The sequence below is a fragment of the Gnatocerus cornutus genome, chromosome 7 (assembly GCF_029298725.1).
Source record: "Gnatocerus cornutus isolate USDA-ARS CGAHR chromosome 7, icGnaCorn1.1, whole genome shotgun sequence".
Classification (NCBI taxonomy): Eukaryota; Metazoa; Arthropoda; class Insecta; order Coleoptera; family Tenebrionidae; genus Gnatocerus; species Gnatocerus cornutus.
The window spans coordinates 18,853,828-18,868,381 of NC_142239.1; the positions used below are offsets into that span (position 1 = coordinate 18,853,828).

At 42.1% G+C, this 14,554-nt stretch overlaps 3 protein-coding genes across 9 annotated transcripts in view; 2 read left to right on the plus strand and 1 right to left on the minus strand.

The window, feature by feature from the left end:
* Positions 1-90: 90 nt before the first annotated feature.
* On the plus strand, positions 91-839 carry LOC148172120 (uncharacterized). Its single transcript, XM_088040577.1, has 3 exons — positions 91-183; positions 235-635; positions 685-839. Exons 2-3 carry the CDS (start codon positions 235-237, stop codon positions 821-823), a joined length of 540 nt encoding a protein of 179 aa, XP_087896703.1. The 5' UTR covers positions 91-183; the 3' UTR covers positions 824-839.
* A 48-nt stretch (positions 840-887) lies between these two features.
* LOC148172121 (uncharacterized) lies at positions 888-1,841 on the plus strand. Its single transcript, XM_088040576.1, has 3 exons — positions 888-979; positions 1,080-1,570; positions 1,618-1,841. The coding sequence occupies exons 2-3, from the start codon at positions 1,080-1,082 to the stop codon at positions 1,754-1,756; spliced, it is 630 nt and encodes a 209-aa protein (XP_087896702.1). The 5' UTR covers positions 888-979; the 3' UTR covers positions 1,757-1,841.
* Positions 1,842-3,569: 1,728 nt separating this feature from the next.
* Positions 3,570-14,554, minus strand: part of tay (tay bridge kinase) — a 32,157-nt gene continuing 21,172 nt past the window's right edge. The window contains exons 6-14 of one of the 7 annotated variants that reach the window (XM_088040400.1): positions 10,081-10,745; positions 9,755-10,032; positions 9,511-9,704; positions 9,206-9,250; positions 8,909-9,070; positions 8,695-8,730; positions 8,271-8,572; positions 5,371-5,707; positions 3,570-5,318 (exon numbers count right to left, since the gene is read on the minus strand). In XM_088040400.1, the coding sequence (XP_087896526.1) occupies positions 4,692-5,318; positions 5,371-5,707; positions 8,271-8,572; positions 8,695-8,730; positions 8,909-9,070; positions 9,206-9,250; positions 9,511-9,704; positions 9,755-10,032; positions 10,081-10,745 (2,646 nt within the window). In that variant the 3' untranslated portion in view covers positions 3,570-4,691. Of the gene's footprint in view, positions 5,325-5,364; positions 5,708-8,270; positions 8,573-8,694; positions 8,731-8,908; positions 9,071-9,205; positions 9,251-9,510; positions 9,705-9,754; positions 10,033-10,080; positions 10,746-14,554 lie in introns of all 7 variants that reach the window. The other 6 variants (XM_088040403.1, XM_088040399.1, XM_088040398.1 and 3 more) reach the window with 6 other exon arrangements.

The window sequence follows — 14,554 nt, forward strand, 5'->3', positions numbered from 1 at the left end:
CAAACATTGCTATTTTGGCTGTGTAAACAATCTAAAGTCAACAATCGATACTGATGATAGATCCAGCATTGCATGTTTTCAAGGCTTCCCAGAAAGGTGAACGCGCAGTAGATTACATTTAATTACCTATCTCAAGTATTACACAGCAGTTCTGTTGTGATTACACATGAAAATCATCCAAACGTAAGTAAAACAAGTCTTATTGGTGTCGAATGAATTAACACTAATTTCCAGATGTTCCCTCGCGCCGCCCCCGTTTTCCTCCGAACCGCCGCCACCCAAGCCGCCCCTCTTCCAAAATCGTCTTCATTTGAATACGCTTTGACCCGCTTAGACGATCTCATAAACTGGGGGCGCAAAGGGGCCACCTACCCCCTAATGTTCGGTCTCGCGTGCTGCGCAGTGGAAATGGTACACACGGCAACCCCCCGATACGATTTAGACCGATATGGGGCGCTTTTTAGAGCTTCGCCCCGCCAAACGGACATCATTATAGTGGCAGGGACCCTGACAAATAAAATGGCCCCCGCGTTTCGGAAAATCTACGACCAAATGCCTGAGCCGCGATGGGTGATTTCCATGGGGAGTTGCGCCAATGGGGGTGGGTACTACCATTATTCGTACGCTGTGGTGAGGTGAGTCAAAGGTTGAGGGTACAAGGGGTGCTCTAAAGTGGTGTTTTAGGGGGTGTGATCGGATCGTGCCTGTGGATATTTATGTACCGGGGTGCCCCCCGACTGCTGAGGCGCTTGTGTATGGAATTTTACAGTTGCAACGGAAAATTAAGAGTTTTAAAACTTTGCAGATGTGGTATCGAAAATAAAGTTGTGCTAATTTTACTTTTAAATTTCCCGCTTTATGCAAGCTGACAGAAATGTCACTAGTGTCAATTGAATGTCAAATCGTTAAACGTCAACATCTTTCATTACGTAAATCTGTCAAAACCAAGCAAAATATCAGTCGCACTTAATAAAAAAAGGTAATTTTTCCTCGAAAGTTCGCCCTTTTGACCTCCCCCAGTCATCTCCTCAAGATTGTAAAACCGCACTGACACTAATCGCCTTAACCTCAAATTCCAGATGATCCGCACAGCGATCGCCTCTAGTAAGGGCACCGCAAATGTTCCCTCGTTGGCGAAGATTGTCACCGGCAGCTTCACACCCCCCGTCCGGAATCAAAGCACACAGACAGAAGTAGCCCCCTCGCCTCGCCCGTACTCTCCGTTCCAAAAAACGAGTAACCTAGCCGAATACTCCTTGGCTCGTCTCGATGATCTCCTCAATTGGGGCCGCAAAGGTTCCATGTGGCCTTTGACTTTCGGTCTCGCGTGTTGTGCTGTGGAAATGATGCACATCGCCGCCCCCAGATACGACATGGACAGATTTGGGGTGGTTTTTCGTGCGTCGCCGAGACAAGCTGATGTGATCATTATCGCAGGAACTTTGACGAATAAAATGGCACCAGCGTTGAGGAAGGTGTACGACCAGATGCCCGATCCTAGATGGGTAGTTTCCATGGGCAGTTGCGCCAACGGGGGCGGTTATTATCATTATTCATATTCAGTTGTTAGGTTTGTATGACAAGACAGAGAGAAATGGGGCTAAAAGTTTGTTTAAGGGGTTGTGATCGAATTATCCCTGTGGATATTTACGTGCCAGGTTGTCCCCCCACTGCCGAGGCTCTGTTGTATGGCATCTTACAACTACAGAAGAAAGTTAAGAGGTACAACGCTTTGCAGATGTGGTACAGAAAGTAATTAGATTAGGAGTATTTAAAGCGATTTGTAAATAAGCGGAAACCCGAGTTGTGTTGTAACAATAAATATAAATGTCTCCTACGGACCCGTTTTTTATTTAGACAGCATTACTGTCAATTTGACGTGCAAATTTCAATTATTTTTGCCAAAAGTGACAATATAAATGACATAAGGTTGTTTTACACTTTGACAAACCGAAACTATGACAGACGCACAAAACAAGTTGGCCGTGAGTGTATAAACTGGGCTTTGGGGAAAAAATGACGACCGCAGTACAGTGACGGCCAAAAAAAGTGGTACAGCTCTTGAACGACATTCTAATCTAGGCCAAAAATTAAACTGTTGAACTACTAATCGGACGTTATAACTACCAATAATAGGCACTTACAAGACGTATTTTGTAAATTTCCGAAACATTAAAAGTACAGTACTGTACAATAATGATTAAGAAAATTTCAGATTTAGTTATCCGTGAAAAACAAAAATCAATGAAAACGTAGGACTTGGTTTGAATTAGACGTTCCTTGACAGTTGGAGGTAACATTACGTCACTTACAGCATTAGGAGATATTTTTTGGGTTTTAGAAGCATTCAAAGGAGTTTTACAATGGTACTTTCACGTGTTCCTAAATACACAATGAAAGTGGTGATACAGTCGCGATCAAAATATATTGGACGTAATTTTTTTGACATTTTCAAAATTTGAGTGTAGTCTTCGCATTACTCTCAATTTCACATGTGAAATTTACGCAATTTTGTTAAAAGTAACAGTAACAATGAAATAAATAAAGGGTGCTTTACACTTTATGATAATTAAATGACTGACGTCCAAAATAATTTAACCCCGACTGTACTTGGATATTAGCTTTAGCGAGCTTTAACGCCAGTATAGTTCAAATTAAAATTTTATTCCTAATAAAAAATTAAAACAAATAAAAATAAAAAAAAAAAGAAAAATAATTAACTAAAACCGTTTTCATTGTTTTTGTTTTTCAGATATGGTAAACGAAAATAAACAAACTACTGTATAAGTAGAGTCTATGATTGTAAACATGCATCAATGTCAATTTTTTCGTTTGTTTTATGTCATATTTATGCCTCCAATGATTACACAGTTCAACAAAATTTAACTTTTCTATTTTTTCCAATGAAGTCTCTTCATAAACCGTCGACAGATTTATGATACCAGCTCTAGTTTTTTGATTTTCAATTGTTTTTCCAAATTTCGAAGAAGCGATTTTGGCAACAAGAAGAGGAAAATCAAAAGTCTGTCTGTTTAATTTAATCAATTTAAGTGTAAATTTACGATTTTCATCGATCTCTTTCCAGTGTTTAGTCTTAAATCATAAAATTTTACCAATTTTTGCGTTTTCGACATTTGTCACTCCAATCTTCTAAGCAATGTTACTCTAACATTTAATCGCATTGTTTGCAGAGTAACATCGATTTTAAATAGATAATAGAAAATTCAGTATGTTTAGCTGATTTAGCCTGAAATTTGACATTAAATTTGCTATTTTTTCGAAAACTAGAGCTGATCTTGAAAAACCGATTACTGTTTCGTAATCAGAACGCCTTGTATATCCAGAAACCCCTTTTAAATCTTTGAAAAAAAGTGCTGTTGCGCAGTGTTATTATTGTGCCTACTTTATTTAAAAGTCTGTTTTACACAGCTCAATTTTTGAATGGTCCACTTTATTTTGGCCGTCACTGTATATCAACTGGGATGTGGGGAAAAATGCCGATCGTAGTAATTAATAAAAGAATGCTCTCTTGCGACCAGGGACGGGTCATAAATCTGAAACGACACGTCTTCTGTATGACTAATGTTTCTAATATCATAGAAACAATATTTATTATATATTACATCACTCGATTCTTTCAGAATCGTACACATAAAAAATTGTTTTTTTCCTCCTAACAAACATTAAATAGAGCACAGTGATTTATCTACATTATATCGAAATGTATCTTGACAAGGCGGGTATCTACACGCGATTATGACTTAATTATATTACAAGCTACCTCGTCACGAATGTGGGGTAAATTCACGCCACCCCTTGACATAAAAAGTACGTGCCAAAGTACCAGGTTGAAATAGAAAAAAGAACGTAAAATTGGTCCACATGGTACGCTCTATATACAAAATAAAACCGAATTTTGGCACTGAGTATTCTTCAAATTAGTTAAAAGACACACACACGAATTGAATTTTTTTAAATAAAATTTGTACCGAGCACGCTGGCACGCACGATGGGACCACTGCAAATTCAGGCTATTTATTGCGTTGACGTCATTCAAATCAGGCCCCATGGAGTGTAAAATAAATAACTGCAGCCGCTTGAATCTTACAAATTAAAGTATAAATAAAATGAGCTATGTATATAAGAGATGATAAGTCATCAGTCTTAAATAAATTACTTAATGAAAATGTACACAAATAAATAAAAAGTAAAAAATAAAACAGAGGACATGACGTCGGCTTTACGTCCACGTAGAAGCTGTTTTAATAATTTTATATACAATCATTTCTTAGGCAGTTTCGGCACCCATGATGACAACTTGACACTCTCACAGTTGTCAGTATGGGTTCAATTTCAGGGATGCTGACGGCTGTTTATATGCATAAAACTACACATTATACATACAAAACCACTGCAAAAATATTTCTAGGAACGATAGCCCCCTTCTTAATTTATCTTTTGATTATGCTATATAATGAGATCATGAATGATGAGTGGTACCCCCAAAACGAGAACAGCTAAGCCTGTCACTAGTTTAAAGTACGATTTTGATTTTGAAGAACGCCAGTAGTACGATTTTGCTCGATTTGGACCAGTAAGTAGCAGGTACCACTCTCTACATCTTATGTCGCCCTGGTCAAATCCCCAGAAAGTTTCAATCTCATCCACTAGTTTTTATCACACGCTATTCGCTATCGCGGCTCCTCTTTCTTGTGCAAGTCCGTCGGGGGCGTCACGCTCATTTTATGGTGTTGAGATGGTGGCGGCGGGGCCGGACCAGGACGCAAATGCATCAATCCCGGATCTTTTCTTAGTTGGCTAGGATGTGCGGCGTACGCACTGAACAACTTTGCACGCTCTTCCTCAGCTCGCATGACGTCGACGAGTGGATTGTATCGCAACGGTTCGTAACGATAGAAAGGATCCGTCGTGGGCGGCCAATGAGAGGCTGCCGGAGGCGGTGGCGCGTAATGCGGTAAACCGTGCGGCAGCATTCGGGAGCGGTCCAACACTGGAGGCTGCAACGGCGGATGGCGCAAGAACGGGTGGTATCGCGGATCCGTCCGCACCAACAGTTCTTCTTCTTTAGATCGTGGTTCTTCCTTAACACGGATGTCTGAAGGGTCCGCTTGACCGTTCCGTAGCGGCGAACGGTCGCGCATAACTGGAGGAGCGAGTTGTTTGGCCGACTCCGCCAAGCGTTGCTGGTGGAGGAGGCGTTCCCGCTCCCTTTCCCGTTCCCGTTCTCGTTCCCGCTCCAGTTCGCGGCGTTCCATTTCCCGGCGCTCTTTCTCGCGACGCTCCCGTTCTTGTTGTTGCTGCAACTGTGAAATTAGTACCCAGAAAACCAAACGAAAAACTTACAAATACCTGTTGTTCCAACCGCCTCTGCTTCTCTTCGCGATCTCTCCTTTCTCGTTCCTCGCGTTCTCGGCGTAAGCGTTCCCGTTCTCGTTCTTCGCGCTCGCGGGCTTCACGTTCCCGTTGTTCGAGTATTGGGTCGGGTTTGATGCTCCACGGAGTCGGTGGCGCCAAACCAGGCATGCTTGGAGGTAACGCGTTTACGCTTGGCGGGAAATTCGGAACTGTCCTTTGTAGGCCTCGCCAAGGGTCGTGCAAAGACCCCAAAGCCAAGTCTCTGGTGCTGGCGAAGGGGGAGACTCCGAACGGCGACCCGGCCGAGGTCGATCCGAAACCGGTACCATACCTGCAACGGTGACAAAATAAGAAAAATATTACAGTACAACCTCGATTATCCGTGCTTCAATAAACACTCGCTTTAAGGCAACAGAATTATTTGGAACGTTTTTTTCATTTTAAATACAGGGTGATTCTTATTAATATTAATTACAGGGTGCGTTGACATTTTTTGAACATGTGTTTTCTTACACCATACGATTTTGCTCAAGTTAGAAAAAACTGCGTTTTGCACTGGTGAACGTTATTTTGTTATTTGTTACCAAGCAACAATGAGACAAGCTCATAAAGTGTTCATCTGTCTTGTACCACCGCAAATCTGACACTTAACATTTGATTTCACAGATGACAGATCAGTGACAGCGAAGTTGGAGCCCAATGGCGTATCATGTGGTGACATTTCGCGGTAAAAAAAAATAATTTTAATGGTCCAAAATGTGCTTTGACTACACTAGATTTGCACGGTTTTAATTTGCATTAATGGTGCATATCAAGTAGCAGTAGTTTAATGTTCAATATTGCCAAAAAATAATTAATTATTACATGGACCCTAACCCCCGTCAATTCTACGCTGATGTGTAACACGTTCAACGAGTAGCAAACTACGTCAAAATTTGCAAAGCCGTCTATGATTAATATTAATAAGAATCACTCTGTATTTAAAAACTTTAACAACATTTATCAACATCTTATCAATAACAATTTGAAATATTGAAAGAAATAATCAACTCTTATCAGACATATTACATAAAAGTAACTATTTCGTGGTGAAAAAAATTTTCTCTGCCACTTGAGTTTTCAGTTTCCTTAATTATAAAGAATTTCATTACAAAAGAATTTGTTTTAAGCATTTTTCTTAATGTTTGCGAACACTACTATTCAAAGTTTGAAATTTTAACTCATAATTTTGTTTTTGCTCTCTACACTGACTTAAATTTTATTAACCCTTTAACTGTTGTAAACGTATATGTACGTTTTGCAAATGATAAAAATTTGAAATTTTGGGGAGAAAAGTAAGCGGATAAGAGGAATCAAATAAATAATTTCACATTTACTTGACACTTCTGGTTATGTCAGAAGTGGCAGTCAATTTGCTTATTTTAAATAGAACACCCTATATTTTATTGCATTTTTGAATTCTATATGCAAATTGAAAATCACTTTCTATATACCATGCAATACCTAAATTGTATCATTTCTGAAATATCTCAATTAAAAAAAAATAATTTTTCATTAAAAAAAAAATATTTTCACAAACATTTTTGAGTATTTTTAATTTCTATTTGACCACCAATTTTGTTTAGAAAAGATCTACATAAAAATTGAATTGTCACTATTCCAAAGCATGTTTAAAAAAAATTGGAAACATAAGAGTAAAAACACTTCTTTTTTCCGTATTTTTAATAGGAAATAGGTGTCCAATACATAAAGTTGATGCAAGATTTCATTGTACGTTTGTATTGTGCTTATTGTCCAATATTAAAATGGCGATTTTGGAATAGTTAACTTATCTCGGAAAGAAAATTTCTCTTGTATTGTACATTTTTTTTTACAAAAATCAAGATATCTGTGAAATGGTTAAATTTAAGTGTAGTACACTATACATCAAATCACCCTTAATTTGGATGTAGAATCTGAAAATACTATAATATATAGGATGTTCCACTTTAAATAAGCAAGTTGACTACGACTTCCGGCATAACCGGAAGTTTCACAAATACGTGAATATTGTCATTCAATTTGTCTTATTCGCTTATTTTTGTTCCCAAAATTTCAAATTCTCATCTTTTGTAGTTTATGAGAAAAATGTCAAAACGTATATACAGGTGTGCCAGAACTCATGACTCATGAAGCAAGGAAGGGTGCCGACAGCAGCACAGATCGTAAATTTCAAAACACAAAAGCTTAATAGTATTTAAGAAAGGATAAAAAATTAACAACCAATCCCGGAAGCTTATTCTATAGAGATGGAGTAAAATATCCTAGGCAACGAGAGTGTAATGTTGATCGGACCAATGAATGATAGGATGTGTCCATAGTTACCGATTTTCAAATTCTGTTCAGCTTCGAGATTGGCTACCGATTTTTTCTCTTAACTCGATAATTTTTTAAGGTAACAAATTTTTGTTTCGAAATTTTGATTCAGAATTGTTGTCTTCATAAGCCTTTTTTCTCTGGGTCACGAGTTCTGGGACACCTGTATACGTTTATAACAGTTAAAGGGTTAAACTACACCAACTGTCACTCATGAAATTTAAAATTTTAACTTTTCTAACATTGGAAGCAAAAATACGAAGTAGTTGGCCCTCGATTTGTATGTTTTTTGTAATGCACGGATAATCGAGGCATGGATAATCCGCACCCGGATAATGGAGGTTCTACTGTACTACTATTATTATTATAATTATTTTTATTATTGCCCCCCTTGACAGGCCAAAGCCCAATTACCAGAGAAGAAAAAAAAAATAAAGAGCGAAAAGCGACAGAAAACAAATGAAAAAAGTACAATTAAGAATAACTACAAACTGAAATGAAATAAAAAGAAGAAATTGAGCCACCATTGAGTGTCTTACCTCGTGAACGGCGACATGTTGCTGGCGGCGAAGGGCGACTTTCCTAGATGCGTGGGGGGCGGCGTGAACAGCGAGCTCGGATGCGGTTGATCGAAGCCTGGAGGTCGATGGGTGGCTAACGTCGGTGGGAAAGCTATATCATGGGGACGTCCAGCGTGAACGCTCGGTGAGAATAAGTGTGACGGCGGGCGTAACAAATCGGTTTTGGTAGCAGCACCACCTTTCCCTTCGCCGCTCTTTTGTTGATGATGATAGATCTCCCAAGCCACTCTAACATGCATCGCATTCCATTTTCCGGTTTTCTGAAAAACGACACGGTATTTATCAACCCGGAAAATTCGCAAAGATACACATGCAAATTTCTCCCACGAGATGAATTATGAGGACAAAGCAAATTTTAAAGCGGACTTTTTCTTGCACGTACCATTGCTTTCGGTTTGGTCGGATCTGTTGGCATCGACTGTGGACAAAGAGAAAGCGTTAGGGGTGGCAAGGCATGCCGAGAGTTAGTGCACATTGGCATGCCGCAAGCATGGTGACGGGCGCAGCGACACAAAAAACAAGAAATCAACGGTCAGTGTGTCGCTGCGCACTTTATGCATGATGGCATACGAACATGGCGCGTTTGATGGTCTTACCTTCGGCTGGAATGTGGAAAGATGGTTCGGGGGGACGAACGGCGTCGGCCCCGTCAAACCTGGATGAACCAACCCTGGCGTGTAGCCTGGGTAATTGGGCATCCCGATGTTCTGCCGGTAAAAAGGTGACTCCATCCCACCCAATTTCGGGATGTCCTTGAACTACAAACAAAATAAGATCAGAAAAAAAATTAACATCACGACATGTGCAACATGTTTCACCTGCAAATTCTTTCAAAATTGCCGGCAACGCACACTTACACAAAAACTTTGTCTTCATACTAAAATTATACTCACACTGCTGCCGTTTCGTCTGGACAGTCGTTCCATTGGCGATACCGTCTAATGACAAACAGAAGGGTTCAGAGTTTTTAACTTTCAAATTTACAGGCAAAACACATTTTTGTTTTGCATGCGTTTTGAATTGTGTAACAGTTTCACTTAACCTTTTAGCTAAACTTTGTTTATCGTGACATACATAGATATCCCGTGTAAAAATTTCACGAACGCCGTATCGCATGCTCTTGGCAAATCAAGAAGATTATATTTTATAAAAGAACGAACACGCAAAACAAAAAATATAGGCCGATTGTTTTGTTTACCAGTGGCGATGGGAATAGAGAGGAGGCAGCCGGAGGCGGCAGCAGCGACGTCGTGTGCTGATGTACATGTGTGTGGTGGTGCTGATGCTGGTGCATTTCGGTTCTTAAGTACGGCGGAGGCGCCACCCCCAAGCTGCGGTCTTGAGATGCCAAAAATCTATTGTCGAGTTCCCTTCTGAGCATGTCGGCTTGATCTGCAAATAACGTGTAATTTTTTTCTCGCCATAATGTTGGTACAACTCACTCGTTTGAAATAGACTTTCCGCAGAAAAAGGATTCGGATTTGGTGGTTGTACCGCTGAAGTCAAAGGACTCGCCCTTGAAACAGGAGGCAGAGGTGCCGTGAACATCGGAGGCGGGAACGACGAATGCAGAGGCGGCGTCGGTCGTGGGGGCGCCGGACTCAGTTGCGGAGAAGGTCCCGTCCACGGTTTGCTCATGGCTAGACTAGAAGACACTGTGGTGGGGGGCGGACAGCTGAGGGGTGTCACGCTGCCTCTACTGAGACTACTGACGTTACTACTGCAAAAATGAAGTGTCACTCTCGTTTCAAATTGTGTTAATTTTCACCTGTAGCTCTCCCGTTCCCTGTTGGGACTGTGGCCCCTCGGTGACGGCGCCTTGATCGTCGTGGTGGTCGTGACGGCCGTCACAGGCGGTGGAGGCACCGCCGCCGTTGTCGTAGTACTCGGCACGGTGGCCGTTATCGTCGCCGCCCCACTAAACGGCGTATGCACAGCATAAGGCGCATACAAAGGTTGGTACGACGAAGGATGATGGTACTGTCCCGCCCCCGGGGCGACAGGTACATTGGCCGAAGTTGCCACCGCCGGACTGTCCGTTCTCATGGCGTGGTTGGCGGCGCCCGACGTGGAATCAGGATGATGGGCCATGGGGGCGGCCGCCGGTTGTGGCATCGTCACCGGTGGCACACTAACTGGAACACTAGCTGGTGGTGGTGCGGCCGACGCCGGCGCCACGTCACCGACGGAAGGCGGCATCGCCGGTTTGTTGTTGCCACCAGGGGCTGCAGTAGTCGCCGCCGCTGGTGGATGTATCGGGGGTTGTTGTGCTGGAGCTGGGGACGGTACGGGCAGATTAGGAGGGGTAGGAGCGGGAACTGGGGAACTGCTTGTGCCATTGCTCAATGGTAAGCTAGGCGGCAAGGCGCCTGGAAACTCGCGTTTCCTGGACGCCGGTGTCGAGGCGAATATCACCGAGCTGGCGTCGGAGCCCTGCAAAAAGAAACACCACCATCAAAACCAATAAGACAACATTGCGGCAGAGAGAGATGCAAATCACGTCGTCGCTAATTACCCCCAGCGACCCGCTTTGGTTTGTTAAGAAGATTTCCTTCGGCCGCACCCGATAACCCTAATCATCCCCGTCGCGACCCTCAACCCTAGAATTGCATTGGATATCCCGACTAGCACTTAATTGTGTTTTAATGAATCATTAAGGTGCGGATGGCGCTGTATTAATTGCAAACTCGGTTGCGAACACTTTAACAAGCTGGGTAATTGCACTCCCGAGTCCAGAGGGCGGCGGCGACAGCGACGGCGGCGGCGATTCTCACCTACATACTGCGGAAAAGTCACGCACTTCATCATGACTCTTTTATTAAGAGCCCTCGTGCGGAGAAAACAGCGAAACGAAAGGGTGCAACCACTACACGCGTTGAATGAGCTTTTATTGGGAGCTTTTATGAAGTGACATGCGAGCATAACGATTTAACAGGCCTGCAACGGCCCCAAAACTGCGCCCCTCAAAAATCAGAAGTCATGTCTGTGATTGAAGCACAAGTGTTGTTTATTCACCATTAGTCCATTAAGAAAAGCCGACAAATATCACCGGTTTGTTCTATTCTAGTTTATTACCTTACAATTACTTTCCCGGCATTAATATTTAAAACGGCGTAATTGTATGGAAAAAAATACTTGTGGAACGCGTTGACCTGGAAACACGTAAGAGCTGGAAAATGGAAACATGGAAATGTGTGTATTTTGTCAAGTTTGCGCGCTGTCCTGTTGATCCCTGTAGGAATTCCTGTCGCCTTTGCGCCCTTTAACCTCTTCCCACTTCATATCCTGTATTGGTCCAGGAATGTACACGATGCGCCCGTCTGTTTCCTGTTGGTGTGTAGGCTGCATTTTCCTGCGGATTATCGATTGCGGCGCGTTTTTAATTGCGCGTTTGGTCCTTGCAGCAACGTCGGCGGCATCCCAGACGCGTCTTCAACATCCACTTGATTACCCATTTGCAAATTCGCTAGGACCACCTCCGTCCCTATAATTACGACGTCGACGTCATGTCGACAAGGGACGGTCGTATAATCAAAATAGCCATCGCCTGCGGCGTCGCAACTATTTAAAGCCACCGGGGGCACGAACATGTGTGCTCCACTACTAGAAAATCCCCGAAAATCTGCGTGTTTCCCGTCAATTTCCCGCCCCCAAGATTATTTAACGTCATAATCAAATCCGTCTGTTTAACCGCGAAATGACAGGCGATCATCCATCACGATCGCTGGGATTTCGCCGTAACATCAAAAGAGATTCCCGCTGCCACCACACAAGCAAAAGACGACCGTTTCGTATTGATTTGCCCCCACCTCCACCCATCGGGACCGTTGCTACAGTACAGTCTTTGTGTGGCGGCGGCGACCGCGGTGGAGTTATTTCCACCCGTTTTTATACATACAACGTCAATCACAACGAGAGTTTTTCCAATTTACCACGACGAAGAGTATGATAATGTCTTCGCAGGGGATCGTGAGAGACGACATGACCCAAGGCTTTATTATGGCAAACGACGTGACATAAAAAGTGGGCAACATAGTTACGGCCTCCTGTTTTATTCATGAGGATATCGAAGAAATTGATAGCGATGGGGGTTTCCTGTATGTTTCTTGAAATGGCAATAGCAGAGACGTTTCGAGTGTTCCGAACAATTTCCTTCAGGGTTGAATGGGCGGAAAGATTAGGGTCATGAATATATTTACACTGCTCGAAATTAAGCGCGCGCAACGAGTTATGAAGCATTTTTTAGTTTCAGCAACAAAGACATTGACATAGAAATGGGGTATAAGTAGTCGAGATGTTTCCTGCTGTAGGCTTATGTTAATCCCTAGTCTTATTACTTCAATTACAAGTCATAAAAGTTGGAACAGTCATAAAACCCCCCGTTTACGTTTAATGACTTTGATTATGACTTTCAAGTGCAAAACAAAACTTTCTAAAAATAAGGTGTTTGTTTACGTCATCATAGTCGAGTTCAAAGTTGCAGCAAACTTCCAACTACATTTTTTTTTTCGAATAAATTTCCACGTGTATCCAAGCAGAATCAGTCGTTACAAGCAACTTATTTCACCGTGAGCATGAAATTAAGTTACAATCACAACCATAATCACACATGTCATTCGATAGCCCCCGCAAAGTGCAAACTTCATTAAAATTGCAACAGTAAATCAAAGCTTCGCTTGCAATTTTATCAAGTCCGGATCAGATTGAGAAATTTATTTCCACACTTCGGTTAATTTTCCGATCGCTTTGTGTTGTTCCAACACCTCTCTCCCTCCACGTGTTAACCCCTATAGAGTCGGGTCCTTCGCTTAATTAAGCGTTAATTATTCGCCGGCTGCCACAACTCACGATACTGATCTTGCTTGTTATTAAAAAAGACACTTTCACCTCGTTACAACGTGAACAGGTGCAGCAGGGTCGCTCGTTTTTTCTCCGATTTTCCAGCGCGAAATTCAAATCGAAAACGCACCCAAAACATAAACGAAAGGATTTTACGATCGTTTCGTAATTTATGTGATCGTTAATTAGAACCTTTTAAGATGTTTACAACTCATGATAATAAAACGCGGACCTTTCGGCGTACCTGCACCGATATGTCGTCAGATGGTGAAGTTAACGGCGTATCGACGGTCTCCTGGTGTCCTTCTTTCTCCTTGGTCTCGGTCGTTTCTTTGCCCACATCTTCCTTATGATCTTCTTCTTCGATCCTCACTATGATAGCTATGGCGGCGGGTTAAACAGTCGCCTCACCGGGTGAAAATAGTTGGGCACATCACAACGTGTTCTAATGGGCACACGAGGGAGGCTATAATTTCGGCGGAATATTCCCAACGGTCTGTCCCACGCTAATCTCGACAACACTTACGACTTAATCCCCTTATAAAAAGCCATTATTTACTCGACTCTGTCGGTATACGAACTGTTATTTATTTAATGCCTTGTACGACCTGTGTTTAACAAACCACGACATCGAGATAGGCACGGCACGTTTCTCTTTTGTCCGCGAGGAAAGATGAGTAAACACCGTCGGCCATCGTGAAAAGAACTCTTCACCTACTCGACCGTGCCCGTCATTATTATGATAATAAGACTGGTAGTGCCCACGCGACACTTTCCGCACTCAATGTAAAATATACCACCGTAAACATCGAATTTAACGGGGCTCAGGTTTCGAAAATCGCGATCGTAAAATTTTATTAAACCGAGAGAAGCCGCAGCCCTTGTAAGGGTTGTCGACGACCAGTTTACAAGACCGAGTAATGCACCCTCGAGCCGGATGTGTCATTTCGGGCCATTAATCCGACAAATAGACCATTAGCGCAATTGAATACTTTGACTGTTTAGAAAGAAATTCGGAAATTACGACGCGGCCACTAAACCGATTATTATTATTGTTATATCACAGCCAACAATGCATTGAACTGGAGAACAAAGCAGGAAAATATAAACGAACAGAAGACGAAATACAGGAAATGAGAAGAAGCTCTTCAGAGACCGAGAATTCCATCAAACTAAAAAACGGAAAGAGAGGCTAAAATTTTGAAAAAGTAGGTGAATTTGTGTATCTAGAGTAAATCTGGGACTTTTACATCGATTTTTTATTAATATCTATTTTTAATAGGTACATACAAGATGTTTATAAATGTTTCTAGCATCAAGGGTGGCTATGAAGTGTTATAGAAATTTGCCGCTCATTACAAATGCGAGTTTCAATTTTTCAACTGACATTTGCAGGTAACCTC

Bases quoted from the DNA above. Each gene is read 5' to 3' on its own strand.
- LOC148172120 (XM_088040577.1), top strand. From the start codon at position 235: ATGTTCCCTCGCGCCGCCCCCGTTTTCCTCCGAACCGCCGCCACCCAA. The intron at 636-684 runs GTGAGTCAAAGG...GTGGTGTTTTAG, and splicing joins TATTCGTACGCTGTGGTGAG to GGGGTGTGATCGGATCGTGC.
- LOC148172121 (XM_088040576.1), top strand. From the start codon at position 1,080: ATGATCCGCACAGCGATCGCCTCTAGTAAGGGCACCGCAAATGTTCCC. The intron at 1,571-1,617 runs GTTTGTATGACA...AGTTTGTTTAAG, and splicing joins TATTCATATTCAGTTGTTAG to GGGTTGTGATCGAATTATCC.